This window comes from Drosophila sechellia, chromosome 2L (genome assembly GCF_004382195.2).
Source record: "Drosophila sechellia strain sech25 chromosome 2L, ASM438219v1, whole genome shotgun sequence".
NCBI lineage: Eukaryota > Metazoa > Arthropoda > Insecta > Diptera > Drosophilidae > Drosophila > Drosophila sechellia.
In genome coordinates, this window is record NC_045949.1 from 840,424 (window position 1) to 855,872 (window position 15,449).

The following is a 15,449-nucleotide window of genomic DNA, read 5'->3' on the forward strand; positions in this document are numbered from 1 at the left end:
GCATATTGAGTGTTTTCGAATTTGCCAGATTTGATTCTTGAATTGGTTACGTTGTCTAATATTATTTATATATATGTGTTATCATACTTTAAATCAACTCGAATACCCTATACCTACGTTCATATCAAATAGGGGTTGGTATTCACAAGCTATCTGTAAATGGTCACATATGTTTTCGGTCGCCAAGTATTGCTTGTAATTATTATATTGCCAGGATAGTGTGAAAAGTATGAATAATATTGAAGAGGACACCGAGGCGGCCTTCAAACGGCTCCAGGCCGTCATTCCCCAAGTGAAGCAGGCCTACGAGGAAGCCATTGGACAGATCTTCTCGGATTTAAAGTAGGAAAATGGCTGATTGAGGGATTGACCAAACGCTTACTATTGCTTAGCTCCTCAGATCTTGAGTCGTGTGCCTCCATCCTCGAGGAACACGAATCAACAAGCCTGGACACAGAGCAAATAGTCAGCAGCACCCGGCGGCTCATGACCAAGATCGTCCTCGATGTGAACCAGTCCTTCTTCTCCGGCAACGACGTGGAGACCAAGCTGACGACGCTGGAAATGCTCAAGGAGCAGTTTGCCGCCCACGAGGGCAAAAACTGGTTGGTGAATGGTTTTGAATTTGGTTGTCCAGCAGCACCAACCATGGTTTTTTAATGCAAATCCGCAGGAACTTCAACAGTCTGTCCCCTGAGGAACTCACTCGCCCGCTGCGCATGCACAACTTGAATCTAAGCATCACATTCATGGAGCAACAACTTAAGATACAGGAAAAGGAACTCGAGGTATGTATTACCTCCGAAGAATTAAGTAATACTTGTATTACTTGGTTTTCAGATTGCTATGGCCAAAAGCATTAAAAATCGACAGCTTATACATGATGTCCACGCTGAACGTGTGAAAGTGGGATGTATGATGAAGCAGCATATGGCAGAGTATCAGGCCATAAAGCCACAACTAATGGAAATGGAACGGCTAATAAATGATTCATATTTGTAGGAAGAAATATAATTTATAAAAGAAGCAGATTAGTAGTATATTAATGGTTGCTGAGTCTTGAAATAAATATGAATTTCAAACTTACCGCCACAAGTGGAATTGAATTCGAGGGGCGTTTTTCAACACTTGGACGCGTGTGCACAGCTGACTTGCCGGCAAATGGAAACATTGAATAATATTCCGAAAGCATGCTGAACTTGTCCGTGGTGCTCCGAGTGCAATCCTCGCGCCATGTGGCTTCATATGCCACAGCGGCGGCAGTTAAGACTCAAACAAAGCCACCAAAGGCAAAGTCCTCGAGGGACAAGGGCAAAAAGCAGAAGGAGGAGCCCCTAATCTCCTGCAGAAGAAGACAGTTCGATTTAACCCAATACGAGCGGACGGATGCCAAGTTTGGGAGTCTTTCGCTGGCCTCCAAGGGCTGGCTGCACAACAAATCCAAGGGAGACTTCTTCATCCTGAACGCCAGCGTGCAAAGTGAGGAACTCCAGCAGGAAATGCTGGCCGTCGACGAGTTCCTTGAGAGCACGGGGATGCGTATTCATCCCCAACTCCTGGAGAACTTGCGCTTCGAGCTGGGCATCAAACTACTGACGGGAATCCAAAAGCAGGGAATGCCCGTTGTCCATGGAAAGGAGCACTGCCTGATTGCCGCTGAAACTGGGTGTGGAAAAACCATCACATATCTCCTGCCCATCTTGGACAAACTCCTCCAGAAAGAAGTGGTCACCGAGCGAAAACTCAACACCCCCCGCATCCTGATCCTCACTCCCGGCAGAGAACTAGCCACGCAGATTGCTGGGGTCACGGAGAAGCTCTCCCAGGGCACCAATCTCAAAGTGCAATCTTTACTTGGCGGCAATACCAAGCAGCTTATGATGAATCCACAGTTCGAGGAGGTGGACATACTGGTGGCCACTCTGGGGGCACTTAGCAAACTTGTGACCACTGGCATCTACCGCATGGAGCAGGTTCGACACCTGGTTCTAGACGAAGCGGACACCCTGCTGGATGATACATTCACGGACAAGCTCTCTTACTTCCTCAGGAGATTTCCCGTAAGTCTTGCTAGGAGATTACCAAAGGAATCGCTTCAATCAGCTTGTTTTTCTTATTCGACAGTTTCACTTGGATGCTGGCACCCAGATGATCCTGGCCTCGGCCACCATGCCCACGAACACCCGAGAGATCCTTCACAAAGTCATCGACGTAGACACCATCCGTGAGGTGGTTAGTCCGCACCTGCATCGACTGATGCCTCATGTGACGCAGAAGTTCCTGCGCCTGTCAAAGGCCGATCGACCCGCCTCACTCTTGTCACTCGTGAAGCAAGATCTTGCCAAGCGTCGCCCCCTAATCGTGTTCAGTAACAAGTCCACCACCAGTGACTTCGTTTCCATCTTCCTGAACAACAGCGGAGTGAACTGCTTAAATCTGAATGGGGATATGCTGATGAAGATCCGTCTGGGCCGCTTCGAGCAGTTCCAAAACGGTCACTGCGACGTCCTTTCCACAACCGATGTGGGAAGTCGTGGCCTGGATACCACACGAGCTCGACATGTGGTCAACTTTGACTTCCCGCTCCATGTCTCCGATTATATCCATCGTTGTGGCAGGATTGGGCGGGTGGGTAACATGGACAAGGCGCTAGTCACGAACCTCATATCATCGCGCCGCGAAATCGACGTCGTCCAGCGGATTGAGCACGCAGCTCGAACAGGTGGACTTCTGCCAGATGTTAATGCCAACATCCGAAACATTATCAACAAGCGGATTGTGGCCGAGATGAAGGCTGCGGGTATGCCCGTACCCGCTTTGGGCTCACAAAATGGACATTCGTCTCAGGAAGAAGCCTTTTAGTTCTGTGTTTTTATGTATTACGAGTAAAGTTGTATCACTTTTCGAAAGACCGCAGAGGAAGTTTAAAGTAAACGAAGAGTTTTATTGAGATCCCCAGGTCTCCTCCTGGACCTCCAGAAGGTCTTATAATACTTTCCCAAGTCCCTTTCAGATCCTCAGGTAGTGATAGCCACTGATGGGCGACCACTTTCTCACGTTGGTCAGGGGCTTAAAGAGTTTTCGTTTTGCGATCAGGATATCGGAGCTGGCACCGCCACCCCCACCACCGTTCGCGGCCAATGAAGGCGAGTCTGCGGAGTGGGGAACAGTCGCAACCTTCGGCTTCAGCAACACCGGGCGGCAGCCTGCAAACTTAAAGCGTATGTTGCCCGCGCAGTTGAGCTGGAGATTCGGTGACTGGAGGTCGGGGAAAGCCTCGCAGAGAGTAGGCTTCGGTTTGAGTGCCTTGCTAGGATCGTCTCCGTGGCACATGGCTGCCGCAAGAGTACTCCATTCCAGCCGGCGCACTCCCGGCACTGATTCTATTCTGTAAGCGGGTTGTTTGGCCTTCACATACCGTCTAGTTACCATCTTTTCGTAGGCTCCTGCAATGATTTTTAGTTACTTAACCGCTTTTCGTGGAACACACGGGTGTTTCTTACGCGCATAGTGGACCAGGAAGGGCTGCAGAGCAGCACCGCATCCGTACTCCAGCCATTCATACAGGTATACGTCATCACGACCGCCGAGGAAGATGGCAGCTGGAGCCAGATCCGGCCACAAACTATCCGGGATTTCCTCGACGCGCAGTTTGTAGATGTAGGGAATAAACTCACGAAAGGCATATTCTCCCAGGGAAATAAGACCACGCACTGCTCTACTGATATACCTAAAGTCTTAATTAAGAAATGCTAAGATAAGGATCCCGGCTAACAAATTGTAAGGATGATTTACCTCTCTCACTGCTTATGTGGCGGCCCTCGAAGAATCTCTCTAGGCGTCTCTTGATCAAAAACAGGCACTCTGCATGTAGGTAACCACTTTGAGATGCCAGCTGTCCTATAGTTTCACACAGCTCGTCCACCAGGCCATTGCCGACGGGACAGGCAAAGAAGCTGGATAGGTGTTCCGTCTCCGGCTGAGGATTCATTTCCTCCTCCTCCGATTGCAGCTTGTAGATTGTGTGTTCCATGGTGCTCTCACCGGGGAACATATGCGGTGCCTGCTCCTGTTTCTCTACTCCCATTACCTCCGGATTTTCCTGGGTTTCCGGATTAGGGCACTGGTCTGGCTCAACCTTTAGTTCTTCTTCAAACTCCATTTTGATGGAGGTGGTTTGTCCCGGATCTGGGTCAACGTGTGGAGCCTTGATAGTTTCGTAAGGTGCCATTAGCTGGCTGACAAGTACCTCTGCCAGGTTAAAGTACTCCGGCCGGCAGGCATTGTGATTAGCAGTGGCGTTGTAGTTGCATGCTCGGAGCAGTCGCCAGCATCGCTGGCTCAAATGGTCCTGCTGCTTAAAGGCTAGCAACTGGACCATCTTACTCACTATCACTCGGTAGATAGATCCCATCAGGGGTGTCTGAAAAGCATGGCAGACGGCGGCCGTCTGGGATTTGCTGTCCCCAAAAAGGGCGGCCGTCACCAGACTCTGGACGCACTGTGTTAGTTGCTCAATGTGCTTTTCATCCACTGGACAAATGCTCTGAAAGTCTGCATCATCAGGTGTGCACAGATTGACTTCCTTCTGAAACTCTGCGCTCAGCTCGAAGATCTTATCCGAGTGAAAGTAAAAACTGCCGTCATAGTCGATCCGATCCCAGTCGCTGTCCATCGCACCCAGCATGGGCGGCACATCGGCATCTTTTAGCACTTCGTTCACCAGGTCGTAGGTCACCACTCCGCCCGAGTGGCGAGAGTATATTTTGACATTCTGAGAGATCAAGAGGTTAGAGGGATTAAAGATGTGCATTATGGCCGACATACATTGATCAGCTCCCACACTTTGTAGGATGCATCTTCCGCCAAACGGGCGCACACATCCTGGGACAGTTCGACATCGGTCTGGTCGTGCTGCTCCCAAAAGATCTTGATGCTGCGCGGATCGAAGCCAGCATAGCTCTTCTGATGACCCTATAGTAAAGAGGTTTTGTTTCATAAGAATTCCTTGAGAGTGATACCCTTACCATTCGACTAGAATTGCCGGAGGTTTCTGCGCCCCCGATGCCGCCTGCAAGTCCGTGCCCACCACTTCCTGCGACCACAAATGAGGCGTCAAACAGATTGTAGTTACCCAGACTAGATGTTGGCGTGGTGGGCGTTGTCACCATGTTTAGGTGAGTGGGCGTGGCCGGCAGGCTGCCCACTGCAATGCCCCCGCTCACTGCGGATGCGGTGGAGGATGATGCGGATGCCGACAGGGAATTCTTCCCAGTCAACTCCAATTTCGCCGACTTGGATCGCGACTTTGTGGACTTCTTGCTGACCTTGCTGTGCGATGACTTATTCAGCTCGTCAGGATTGCCGGCGCCAGAGGTTTTCATCTTCTTGGCTGTGTATAATACATAAATGTATATATTTTCATGAGTTGGTAAATAAACAACGAAGCTGCTACACAAAATAAACAAATCTTGAAAGATTATTAACCCAACTATCGATGCCAACGACCTATCGATATATTTATGAACACTCGGCTGTTTTCAAGACAAACCCGATAACAACAGTACTGATAAGAACAACAACACAATTTGTATTCGAATTTGATACAATTTATTTAAATGCTATAAACACAATGGCAGAAGCGGCCAATGTGCGCCAGAACCTTCAAAATGTGCCGTCGATCTTCGAAATTTCGGCGGCGGAGACGCTGGACAACCTGGTTTACCCGGCACTGAGCAAGATATTCGACTACTTCGGATTGCGGCTGGACTTTAAACTCTGGGGGAGTTTGAGGATTCGGGAGGAGCTGTCGCCCTTGCTGACTTGGCTGCTGCAGTACCTGTATCTGCGCAAGAGGGCCTCCTCCTTCGGGGAGAGCTTCTACGGATTGCAAAGGACGGTCACAACCACAGGGGATCTGCTGAACCGCAGGCAGCAGTTCGCCTCTGCCACACTGCTAACCTTCATGCCTTACGTGGAGCGGAAGCTAAGGAGCAGGATCATCAGGCACGAGGACACCAGTCCCTGGGAGCAACGCCTTCTGAGCGCATTCCATGCTTTTCATGCCGCCAAGGCGGCGCACACATTCCTTTACCTCGTGAAGTACGCCTCAAACCACTCGCCCATCTTCAGATTTTTGGGGCTGACCCTTCGCTATCCCAGCGAACCTCCTAAGGAGGATCAGTGGACCTACGTGGTCCTAAAGATGTTGGAGGTCTTGGCCTTCTTCCTGCAGTTCGTCCAGTGGTGGTACTCCAACGACCAGCGGCGGAAAGTGGGTGGAACTCTGATAAATCCCGAAGCGATGCCGAGAAAGCAGCTGCCCAAGGAAGTGCAGCAGAGCCTTCCCCAGAGGGGCGAGTGCCCAGTCTGCCTGCTGTCCATCCAGACGCCCACTGCCTGCTCCGTTTCCGGCTACGTCTTTTGCTGGAAGTGCATCGTTAGCCACATGAAGGAGCACGGCACCTGCCCGGTCACCCAGTATCCCATTAGTTTGGACGACCTGGTGCGCATCTACGAGACGTAACGTTAAGCATTCCTTTTGTGTTTTTTGCATGTTTTTGTTTAATACATTTCATAAGGAATTGGAAAATGTTTACATCTCGCTGAGAAAGAAACCCAAACGTTGGTCGTAGCATATGTAGACGTGGTAGAAATCAAAGTAGGCCGTGCACAGGTAGATAAAGAAGCACTCACAGGAGATGAACTCGCCCATACCGAATACCGAGTAGGCTGCAGAGGACCCGGTCATTAGAATTTTAAACATCCTTCCATTCGGTTAGGTTCTACTCACCCAAGGGAAAGCAAAACTTCTGGTGTATAAAGTAAAAGATCCACATGACCACCACCCAGACGTAGTAGGTAAACACCAGTCCGCTCTTTAGCCGCAAGGAGAATTCCTCATGCAGCTGCCCGCTCCTATCGCTCATATAGTACTTGGCGCACACAAAGGAACCTGCCATATAAATGGCACACGATACGAATAGCGACACGGCGATGGTTATATGCAGCAATGAGTCGCCATCCTCTTGGGGAAAGGTGCCCCATAGCAGTACGCTGGAACTACTGACAGCCATAATGATGGCCATCAGGCAGCCGACACTGCGGACCGGCCTGCGCAGATTCCTCCGATAGAAGCGGAACTGCAGCCATGCACTGGCAATGAGAAATGGGAACTCCAGCCAGCAAGCCAGAGCCCACACTTTGTGCTGAGACTTGGCAGCCGCCGATGTGGTGGGAAAGATGTTGAAGGCATTACAGGTGGTATATGTGGTGGACTGGAAGTCCGTTGTGATGGCCATCACCAGGTTGTATGCCATGCACACGGGCAACTGCAGAAGCCCCAGTGCGAGAATCGGACCAACTGACACGCGTAAATGACGCCTCGCCTGCAAATCCTTGATGGAGCTGGGCAACAAATTGGCTTGATCCTCCAGAAAGTGCATCATTCAAGAAAAGGTTAATCTAGGACAATTCGGTCAGGCAATGCTACACCTTCTTTTATATCTCTAGACAAACTAAAACACTGAAATAATGACACATAAAGCTAAGACAGTTCAATCTCAACAGTACTTAAATATGCATACCAAGCATATTAAAAGGTGTACAAACAATTGGACAAACAATTAAAAGGTGTACACACAATTGGAAGCAATTAAAAAGTTCATTTATCTGAATTCTAATAAATACAATTTTAAACTTACAAAATATTGAATTAGAACATTAAAAGCCAATAAAAGCAAATTCAGTACGTATAAAATAAAACATTATTGAACCCTTGTTCCTAACTGAGCATGTGTATAAATAATGCACTACAAAATGATGGAACTCGGTTCGAATTTAACTAGATCCTTTAGGTGTAAAATCGTGTTAGAGCCTAAAGCTAAAAGCGTGTGTATGCATCAGATCCTGTCATACTGAATCGTCTCCTCTCGGAATCCCTCGGAAGCAATTTCCTTTTGGTAAAATTAAGTAAACATTGAGCTTAAGCTAATACCGCGTATGTACACAATACTCGAGGATGACTGGCTGGCTGAAATGGCGGCGCAGGCTGGAATTGATCTAGTTCATTGGTCTACGATTGTGATAGATAGAGACCGTGCTTGGCATCACACACCACGTTCAGGGCGTAGAAGTCCCAGTAGGAGGTCATGTGGAAGCCCATGTTGGTCAGCACCACGATGTACTCGAACAACGCGAAGAAGGTGTAGACTGCGGAAAGAAAAGGTTCATTATTAGACAATAGTGGACTCACAGCCGATTCCCACTGACCTCCCGACTCGCAATGTGAGTTGTGCCTCACGAAGCAGTATCCTGCCAAGCCAAAGGCCATCACATTTACCAAGAACAGATTCCTCTTGTACCTCAGCGACTTCTCCTCGTGCGGCAAGAGCACGGTCTTCCGTATATTCCTGTTCAGCAGGTAGGAAACCAGCATATAGCACTCGGAGCAGGCAATGAACACCACAAACGCGTTTCTGTGGGTCTCATAGTGATCCGCAGAGGTCCAAAACGACAAGCAGAAGAGGGCCAGATCCTCCACGACGTTCAAGAAGCAGGCCAGGATGCCCAGCAATCTTCTGCTCCGGCGGATGTGTTCCCGATAGTGCTCCAAGTAGATTTTGGCCACTGCCAAACGGAGTGGTAAATGCAGAAAGATGGCCAGTCTCCAGACAGTTTTTTGGGGCTCATAGTTCCCAATGGCCGCCGAGACGGAGGGCAGATAGTTGGTCACATCGCAGTGGGTGTAGGTGCTCCTAACGAAGTCAAAGGTCAGAGACCAAATCACGCAGAAGAAGAATCCTCCCAGGGGCAAACTAAGAGCCACCAGTGCCAGTCTCGCGAAGGGAAGCCGGAAGAGGACGCTTTTGGGACCACTGAAGCGCTCGTAAGTAGGCAGCATTTGACCTTTGGAGTGGGTGGACTACGTGGAGTGTTGGTTGGATTGGGTTCTTCAGCGGCGCTCGTTCCTCATTTTTTAGTTCCTCGCTCCCAAATTAACTAAAGGCTCTTCACGCGGATTGCTTACGTTATAAACATTGCGAAAAGTTGTAAACAAGTGATCGATACCAGCTGACTATCGGCCTCTGGCGGCGGGGGTGGTGCCTTATCGAATTTACTCAGTGTTTAATGTTTTAATTTCGAAGCAATTCAATTGTTGCTTTTGTGTGAGTGCACTTTTAGAAACTGGGTCGTCCAATTGTAGATAAGCCGTTCTATCAACAACACTAACGGGGCGGATACTTAATTTATATTCAATGCTTTAGCCGCCAACAGTGCTGACCAGTACCAACTGACTTTTGTAGCTAAATAGCTAAAATATTATTACTGGTGGTTGAGTTATATAAGGTCATAAAAACAAGTATTTTTACTATAACTAATCTTATAAATTTTGGAGATTAAAAATATTTATATACTAATATCTATTTCCTGATGTGGACAGATTTGGCTAATAAACAGCCAGACGGCCATGCACGTCTTGCCTTGCGAACTATCGATATCGATAACGCCGGTTGCGTGTCAGCACTATTCGCACTGAAACAACAAAACACGCGCAAAAAAGAAGAAGGAAACTGCATTGTTTACCAGATTTTTGAGATTTTCCTCATCCATTCGAGCATCGGCGAATCCGTCAGAGATGGACATACTTTTGGCCAACGTGAGTGGGCTGCAGTTCAAGGCTGAGCGGGACCTCATCGAGCAGGTGGGCGCCATCCCGCTACCGTTCTACGGCATGGACAAGTCCATCGCGGCGGTCTGCAACTTCATCACCAGGAACGGGCAGGAGTGCGACAAAGGGAGCGCCTGTCCCTTCCGACACATTCGCGGGGACAGGACGATCGTGTGCAAGCACTGGCTGAGAGGACTGTGCAAGAAGGGCGACCAGTGCGAGTTCCTGCACGAGTATGACATGACCAAGATGCCCGAGTGCTACTTCTACTCGAGGTTCAACGCCTGCCACAACAAAGAGTGCCCCTTTCTGCACATCGACCCGCAGAGCAAGGTTAAGGACTGTCCCTGGTACAAGAGAGGCTTCTGCCGACATGGTCCCCACTGCCGGCACCAGCATCTGCGCCGTGTCCTGTGCATGGACTACCTAGCCGGCTTCTGCCCCGAGGGCCCGTCCTGCAAGCACATGCATCCCCACTTCGAGCTGCCCCCACTGGCGGAACTGGGTAAGGATCAGCTGCACAAGAAACTGCCCACGTGCCACTATTGCGGCGAACTGGGCCACAAGGCCAACTCGTGCAAGCAGTATGTGGGCAGCCTGGAGCACCGCAACAATATCAACGCTATGGATCATTCCGGCGGACACTCGGGCGGCTACTCTGGACACTCCGGCCACAACGAAGGCGCCGAAGACATGCAATCCAATCACCACAGTCAGCCGCATGGTCCCGGCTTCGTCAAGGTGCCCACGCCCCTGGAGGAGATCACCTGCTACAAGTGCGGGAACAAGGGCCACTACGCGAACAAGTGTCCCAAGGGCCACCTCGCCTTCCTCTCCAACCAACATAGTCATAAGTAGAACGCTCTGCTCTGTATGATTAGACTGTAAGAGTGCAGAAATAAAGGTCGAAAGCGGTCTGTATGGTCCGCTGTGTAGTTCAGAGGTCGTTGGTTCCCAACTGCCGCAGGCGAACGTTTCAATCATTCTATGTTAAAAACTCATTCGCATTTTCGAAAAAAGTCCCTAAAACTGCCAGTAGAACGTATTGTGTTATCAGCGAAATAAACTTCCATAAGATACAAGTAAACAATTCGTTTTGGGTTTTCTCCAAAAAGATAAATGTATCTTGTTTTTTTGTTTGTAAGATAACAATTTGAACCATACAATTTTTTATTCGGATTCAAGTTTCGAATTTTTGGGCGGCGAATCGTCGTCTTTCCCAAGTTCGCAACCACTCTAGAGTTGCCTCACTTTTGGCCACATCTTTCGAAAGGCACTTCGGAGAATAAGAGTTGGTAACACTGGCTTGTCTGGATCGAGATTTCAGCTCGTCAACAATTGCGCACTAAATTTTCAGTAAAAACAAACAAGTTGGTCGTGCGGAGACATCGAGAACATAGCATACGAGCAGCCATGACAATTCTGGGAAAACTGCGGGGACAGCCCACGGACCAGGAGAAGGTGCCCCTGCCCATGAACCTCAACGACGAGGCGCTCATGCACCATGGCTCCCTAATCGCAGTGAGTTTTGCTTGGCATCGCATCTGCGATATGTGTCCTTATTTTTGCGCAATCGTGCTGTGTCCTTGTCCGCCCCTCGCGCCCTGCCCGCCTCCGTGTCCTTCGTCCTGCGGCCCGAGAGCCACAAGTCTCGTGGTGGGTGGGTGGATGGATTCCGAATCGGAATCACTAATTCGGAATCCATTCCGAATTACAGCCTCAGCAGCAGCAGCTCGCCATCGATTTTTCCCCGCCCAAGCTCCGCACTCCTTGGTGTCCTTGTGGCCCCGTGCTTCCCCTAAACCCACTGCCCGCATGCAACCCCTGCTCCACTCCAAGTGACGTGTGCCCATTCACTTTCCTGGGCTCTCCGCGCCAAGGACTCGCTCGCTCGCTCCCCGAGGTCAGCGCGGAGGGTTTTCCTGTTGCTGGTGGAGATTGGCCCTGACGGCTGCGGAAAGCCACTTTCCGTGCCAGTTGCAGCCCTTTGTGTGCTGCTGGCGCTGTGCACTTTGACCTCGATTGGTGTGCACGGGTATCCAGAGAAAGTCGTGTCTTTTCAGCTTGGCACCTAATCAATCCCAGCTGCCAGCTCCCATCTCCCAGCATATTTGCCCATCTGCATGCTGTATCGGTTTTATACGATTCGCATAGCCAGCAGTTCAGTGCTGCAACTCGAACATTAGCGATTAATATATGCAGAGATATATATACAACTATTCATTTCCATATGAGTTATACACTACATAGTCGAATGAGGTCCACTCTAGTGCATGCAAATGCCATCAATTGATTAATTTGTTGCAAGTGGATCTCTTCTGACCCCTCAGACTAATCTTTTGCTAACGACGTATCTTCAGAGTCAATTTGGACTTAGCAATGCAATTTGCATTGTTTATAGAACAAGAAAAGGCATTGCAGTGAACAATTATCTTGCTGAGCTGGCGGAAAATATAAATGTGTGATTAATATTCAGCAAGCTCAAACCTTTCGACTTGTGGAACTTCCACTATCAACATTTCAGTCAACTGTCTTTTATTTGTATTTTTCTACGACTTATCGTCGTTTTTATGACTTTCCACTGGAACAATGGGTGATAAGGAGACCGATATAACAAGTCGGTCATTTTAGATAGCTTCAGATTGTAAATAAAACTGTTACTTTCCATAGCAATTTCTTGTTTCTCCGAAATTGCAAGTGACTTAAAGGAGTATCCCATATTGTTAAACCCCCATTTTTCTCCAACAGCCCAAGGTCGCTTACAGCGACAATGAAGCCGACGCGGAATCCATGGTCTTCAACCGGCCGCAGCACCATTGCATTAAGTCCTTTCTGCTGTTCCTGATCGCCGTGGTCGTGATGCTCCTGGGTGTCCTTGGCGGATGGACCCTGTACCGAGTGTACGCTCCGTCGCACAGCAGCATGCGCTACCACGCCCTGTGCGAGATTCCCTATCCGGAGGACTCTATGGAGATGGCGCGGGTCTACCCGCGCACCGTGGAACCGTTCGCCCTGAACTGGCGCTCCTTGCTGCCCGAGCTCGCACAACCGATGCCCAACAGTGGATCGCTGGACGAGAGCCACTTCCGCGAGGACATCGAACTGGACGGCGACAGCGATGACGAGGGCTACGCACGCGTGGACGTGCCCGACTTCAAGGATGGACGTAGGGGTCGCTTCATGCACGACTTCAAGGAGAACCAGTCGGCCATTATCGACACCACCACCGGACGGTGCTTCATCATGCCCTTGGATCGGGACACGACCCTGCCCCCGACCAGCTTCGTGGATCTTATGAAGAAGATGAGCACTGGCTACTACAACATAGATACGGAGCGCGTGCGGCGCCAGATGCGCGTGGTCACGCCCCGCATCACCGATGTTTCGCTCATCTCGGAGCGGATTGCCAACGAGTGCTTCGATATGAAGGTGTACATGATGGAGAAGTTCGTCTCAGGCGGTGAGTACCAATGGCTTAGAGGTGCCAGCAACTTACTGATCCATTCCCATTCCTCGACCCATTGCAGTCTCTAAGAGATCGGCCGATCCGCTGCCGGAGTCAGCCAAGTACGCCGAGTTCATGGGCAAGGGCGTCATCGAGTACGACTTGGCCAACATCGCCGAGGTGGATGCCTACGAGGCCAACGAGGCTAGGCAACAGGCCTGAGCTTTGGAGAAGGAGGATCTTTTAAGCTACAACACCCATATGATAACACAACCTAAACAAATTATTACTTAGAATCGATTTATACATACACAGAGTCATGCCTACAAGTCTAGATCTGGTTACCACTGGTTAGCAGGACACACACCCACTCCGGGTGGATATATCATCATTGGCCAAGCGAGTTTAGCAAATTATAGACCCTAGTAAGGAAGCATAACGAAAATGTACCTAGATCGCAATCAAAAGCGATCGACGAAATTGTGACAAATACGTGAAATGTATTAGCCTCGAGGGCGAATTGAGAGGATGTGGAGAGATCGGGTCGGATTACGGATCGGTACACGCGCACAGACACTGCGGCATTCCAAGTACATATTTTATATATATGCTCTTAAACTCTATTCTAGCAATTAATGTATAGAACGGATTCAGATCGAAGCTATTTACAGCAAAAACAACCTGAGGGCGGACAACACGGCAACTATCAGCATGCGTAAGAGAAACAAGTAAATTAATCTAAATGTTCTTTAAACTACTTACATGTATTAAACGCGAATTTGTGATCTTTAGCAGTGTGATCTTTATTGGCTGCCACTGGCAGTGGTGTATTTCGACTAGAGTATACTTTAAGTTAACTAATCTAAAACAAACAGCTTCATCTAGAAGAACGTCTTGCACAAGGCAATGGTGTGATCCACTCCGTAGGCCACTTTGGTTACCTTTCCGTTGATGGCCGCCTTGAAGGGGAAGAACTGGTCCTTCTTGTGGCCCAGTCCCAGATGCCCGAACCTGTTCTTGCCCCACATGAAGAGATCTCCGTCCGAGTTGACGGCGCCCATGTGAAACACGCCGCATCCGATGGAAACCACTGTTGTTTCGTTGCTGAAGTCATTTCGTCCAAATAAAGGGGGCAACAGATGCTGTGGCTTGGATGTTTGCTCCACGAAGGGTCCGAAGCCGAGGATGCCAAAGCCCCAGGTGTACACCAGACCCTGGTCGTTGAGGGCCATGCAAAATGAGCCCCCCGCAGCCACATCCTTGATTTTTCCGATGGACTTCGTTAATTTGAGAGCTCTGGGAATATTTATTTGGGTTTCGGCCAGCTCTGAGTCATCTAGCTGTCCGTACTCCGAATTGCCCCAGCCAAAGGCATCGCCCGCCTCGTTAAGGGCCAAAACGCAGTCCGAGGAGCAGCTGAGCCGCACAATCTTCTCCTTTTCCACATCTCCTCCAATCAGGGTTATCTGCCCGGCAGTGTGGTAGTTTCCCTGACCTGTTTGACCATCCGCACCCCAGCCACATGTGTAAATGCGTCCCTTTTTGGTAAGAAACATGCTGTGGTCCTGGCCGCACTCCACTTGGACCACCTCGTCCTCCTTGCCGCATATATCTTCCTGCGATATCCTGTGGATCAGGGCACTCTTGCTGTACCGCTCCTCCTCGATGATGGAGCGGCCACATTGGCCGTACGAATTGTTTCCCAGGGTGAAAATGGTTCCGTTTTGGGTCAGAACCACCAGGTGAGCTCTACCCGCCGACATGCTCTTCACACGCATGTCCTCGTCTGTTTCTCCCTGGACTCTCGGCAGTTTAATGGCTGTGGGATAGATGATCACGTCCAGGTTGGCCGGATCATTGGGATTTCCCTTCACCTGGAAACCCAGTTGGGAGTCGGTGTTCAAACCGCTGCCAAAGAGAGTCTCTCCGTCATCTCTATTCACGGCGTAGACCGTGAATCCGTAGCCGGCGGCCACGTCCGTGATTTCGTTGTTGTTGGAGAACTGCAAGCGGGTGGGATGGTGCACCATCTCTGTGTAGCGTTCCTTGGCCTTCTTGACGTTAGTCTGGAGACCGAGGGCGCCGGTTTCCTGAAAGCCCCACACGTAAACTCGGTGCTCATGGCTGTCCGTTGTCTTCGGCGAGTACTCCTTTATCTTCGACTTGTCCTGCGCCAGCACACTCCTCTTCGTCTTGGCGGTGTACGATCTGCTGATGCCAAGCAGAATTCTCCGGGTTTTCAGCATGGTATTCCGGTTAAAACCAACCATGTAATCCAAAATCATAACAAAAACGCCACTCGATATCGATAGATCCGATGACCGGACAAGTGTT

The 15,449-nt window shown here is 49.7% G+C and overlaps 9 protein-coding genes across 11 annotated transcripts; 5 read left to right on the forward strand and 4 right to left on the reverse strand.

Moving 5' to 3' along the window:
* Positions 1-152: 152 nt before the first annotated feature.
* On the forward strand, positions 153-1,029 carry LOC6617297. The gene is made up of 4 exons (XM_002041588.2): positions 153-342; positions 393-605; positions 674-788; positions 841-1,029. Exons 1-4 carry the CDS (start codon positions 230-232, stop codon positions 1,000-1,002), a joined length of 603 nt encoding a protein of 200 aa, XP_002041624.1. The 5' UTR covers positions 153-229; the 3' UTR covers positions 1,003-1,029.
* A 125-nt stretch (positions 1,030-1,154) lies between these two features.
* LOC6617298 (probable ATP-dependent RNA helicase DDX28) lies at positions 1,155-2,934 on the forward strand. The gene is made up of 2 exons (XM_002041589.2): positions 1,155-2,060; positions 2,125-2,934. Exons 1-2 carry the CDS (start codon positions 1,191-1,193, stop codon positions 2,860-2,862), a joined length of 1,608 nt encoding a protein of 535 aa, XP_002041625.1. The 5' UTR covers positions 1,155-1,190; the 3' UTR covers positions 2,863-2,934.
* On the reverse strand, positions 2,924-5,508 carry LOC6617299. 3 transcript variants are annotated; one of them, XM_032714736.1, is made up of 6 exons: positions 5,488-5,508; positions 5,028-5,392; positions 4,828-4,974; positions 3,796-4,774; positions 3,504-3,737; positions 2,924-3,446 (listed from the first exon to the last, which is right to left on the reverse strand). In XM_032714736.1, the coding sequence occupies exons 2-6, from the start codon at positions 5,382-5,384 to the stop codon at positions 3,010-3,012; spliced, it is 2,154 nt and encodes a 717-aa protein (XP_032570627.1). In that variant the 5' UTR covers positions 5,385-5,392; positions 5,488-5,508; the 3' UTR covers positions 2,924-3,009. The 3 variants fall into 3 exon arrangements, with proteins under 3 accessions (XP_032570627.1, XP_032570632.1, XP_002041626.1); XM_032714741.1 differs by lacking the exon at positions 5,488-5,508 and having other exon boundaries at positions 4,828-4,965; positions 5,028-5,477; XM_002041590.2 differs by lacking the exon at positions 5,488-5,508 and having other exon boundaries at positions 5,028-5,477.
* Positions 5,509-5,553: 45 nt separating this feature from the next.
* On the forward strand, positions 5,554-6,592 carry LOC6617300 (peroxisome assembly protein 12). Its single transcript, XM_002041591.2, has one exon. The coding sequence runs from the start codon at positions 5,633-5,635 to the stop codon at positions 6,524-6,526; it is 894 nt and encodes a 297-aa protein (XP_002041627.1). The 5' UTR covers positions 5,554-5,632; the 3' UTR covers positions 6,527-6,592.
* Positions 6,440-7,518, reverse strand: LOC6617301 (post-GPI attachment to proteins factor 2). Its single transcript, XM_002041592.2, has 2 exons — positions 6,794-7,518; positions 6,440-6,732 (listed from the first exon to the last, which is right to left on the reverse strand). Exons 1-2 carry the CDS (start codon positions 7,446-7,448, stop codon positions 6,596-6,598), a joined length of 792 nt encoding a protein of 263 aa, XP_002041628.2. The 5' UTR covers positions 7,449-7,518; the 3' UTR covers positions 6,440-6,595.
* Positions 7,519-7,644: 126 nt separating this feature from the next.
* LOC6617302 (post-GPI attachment to proteins factor 2) lies at positions 7,645-9,135 on the reverse strand. Its single transcript, XM_002041593.2, has 2 exons — positions 8,272-9,135; positions 7,645-8,211 (listed from the first exon to the last, which is right to left on the reverse strand). The coding sequence occupies exons 1-2, from the start codon at positions 8,900-8,902 to the stop codon at positions 8,075-8,077; spliced, it is 768 nt and encodes a 255-aa protein (XP_002041629.1). The 5' UTR covers positions 8,903-9,135; the 3' UTR covers positions 7,645-8,074.
* A 388-nt stretch (positions 9,136-9,523) lies between these two features.
* On the forward strand, positions 9,524-10,653 carry LOC116800360 (cleavage and polyadenylation specificity factor subunit 4). Its single transcript, XM_032714775.1, has one exon. The coding sequence runs from the start codon at positions 9,638-9,640 to the stop codon at positions 10,526-10,528; it is 891 nt and encodes a 296-aa protein (XP_032570666.1). The 5' UTR covers positions 9,524-9,637; the 3' UTR covers positions 10,529-10,653.
* A 312-nt stretch (positions 10,654-10,965) lies between these two features.
* Positions 10,966-13,906, forward strand: LOC6617303 (integral membrane protein 2B). Its single transcript, XM_002041594.2, has 3 exons — positions 10,966-11,191; positions 12,419-13,130; positions 13,198-13,906. Exons 1-3 carry the CDS (start codon positions 11,084-11,086, stop codon positions 13,335-13,337), a joined length of 960 nt encoding a protein of 319 aa, XP_002041630.1. The 5' UTR covers positions 10,966-11,083; the 3' UTR covers positions 13,338-13,906.
* LOC6617304 (RCC1-like G exchanging factor-like protein) lies at positions 13,894-15,428 on the reverse strand. Its single transcript, XM_032727609.1, has one exon. It carries the CDS (start codon positions 15,398-15,400, stop codon positions 13,997-13,999), a length of 1,404 nt encoding a protein of 467 aa, XP_032583500.1. The 5' UTR covers positions 15,401-15,428; the 3' UTR covers positions 13,894-13,996.
* Positions 15,429-15,449: the final 21 nt, after the last annotated feature.

Bases quoted from the DNA above. Each gene is read 5' to 3' on its own strand.
- LOC116800360 (XM_032714775.1), top strand. From the start codon at position 9,638: ATGGACATACTTTTGGCCAACGTGAGTGGGCTGCAGTTCAAGGCTGAG.
- LOC6617298 (XM_002041589.2), top strand. From the start codon at position 1,191: ATGCTGAACTTGTCCGTGGTGCTCCGAGTGCAATCCTCGCGCCATGTG. The intron at 2,061-2,124 runs GTAAGTCTTGCT...CTTATTCGACAG, and splicing joins ACTTCCTCAGGAGATTTCCC to TTTCACTTGGATGCTGGCAC.
- LOC6617299 (XM_032714736.1), bottom strand. From the start codon at position 5,384: ATGAAAACCTCTGGCGCCGGCAATCCTGACGAGCTGAATAAGTCATCG. The intron at 4,775-4,827 runs GTATGTCGGCCA...TTGATCTCTCAG, and splicing joins AAGTGTGGGAGCTGATCAAT to AATGTCAAAATATACTCTCG. The intron at 3,447-3,503 runs GTAAGAAACACC...AAATCATTGCAG, and splicing joins CTTCCTGGTCCACTATGCGC to GAGCCTACGAAAAGATGGTA.
- LOC6617297 (XM_002041588.2), top strand. From the start codon at position 230: ATGAATAATATTGAAGAGGACACCGAGGCGGCCTTCAAACGGCTCCAG. The intron at 343-392 runs GTAGGAAAATGG...ACTATTGCTTAG, and splicing joins CAGATCTTCTCGGATTTAAA to CTCCTCAGATCTTGAGTCGT. The intron at 606-673 runs GTTGGTGAATGG...GCAAATCCGCAG, and splicing joins GCCCACGAGGGCAAAAACTG to GAACTTCAACAGTCTGTCCC.
- LOC6617301 (XM_002041592.2), bottom strand. From the start codon at position 7,448: ATGATGCACTTTCTGGAGGATCAAGCCAATTTGTTGCCCAGCTCCATC. The intron at 6,733-6,793 runs GTGAGTAGAACC...GGTCCTCTGCAG, and splicing joins GAAGTTTTGCTTTCCCTTGG to CCTACTCGGTATTCGGTATG.
- LOC6617300 (XM_002041591.2), top strand. From the start codon at position 5,633: ATGGCAGAAGCGGCCAATGTGCGCCAGAACCTTCAAAATGTGCCGTCG.
- LOC6617304 (XM_032727609.1), bottom strand. From the start codon at position 15,400: ATGATTTTGGATTACATGGTTGGTTTTAACCGGAATACCATGCTGAAA.
- LOC6617303 (XM_002041594.2), top strand. From the start codon at position 11,084: ATGACAATTCTGGGAAAACTGCGGGGACAGCCCACGGACCAGGAGAAG. The intron at 11,192-12,418 runs GTGAGTTTTGCT...TTTCTCCAACAG, and splicing joins ACCATGGCTCCCTAATCGCA to CCCAAGGTCGCTTACAGCGA. The intron at 13,131-13,197 runs GTGAGTACCAAT...GACCCATTGCAG, and splicing joins GGAGAAGTTCGTCTCAGGCG to TCTCTAAGAGATCGGCCGAT.
- LOC6617302 (XM_002041593.2), bottom strand. From the start codon at position 8,902: ATGCTGCCTACTTACGAGCGCTTCAGTGGTCCCAAAAGCGTCCTCTTC. The intron at 8,212-8,271 runs GTCAGTGGGAAT...TTCTTTCCGCAG, and splicing joins CTCACATTGCGAGTCGGGAG to TCTACACCTTCTTCGCGTTG.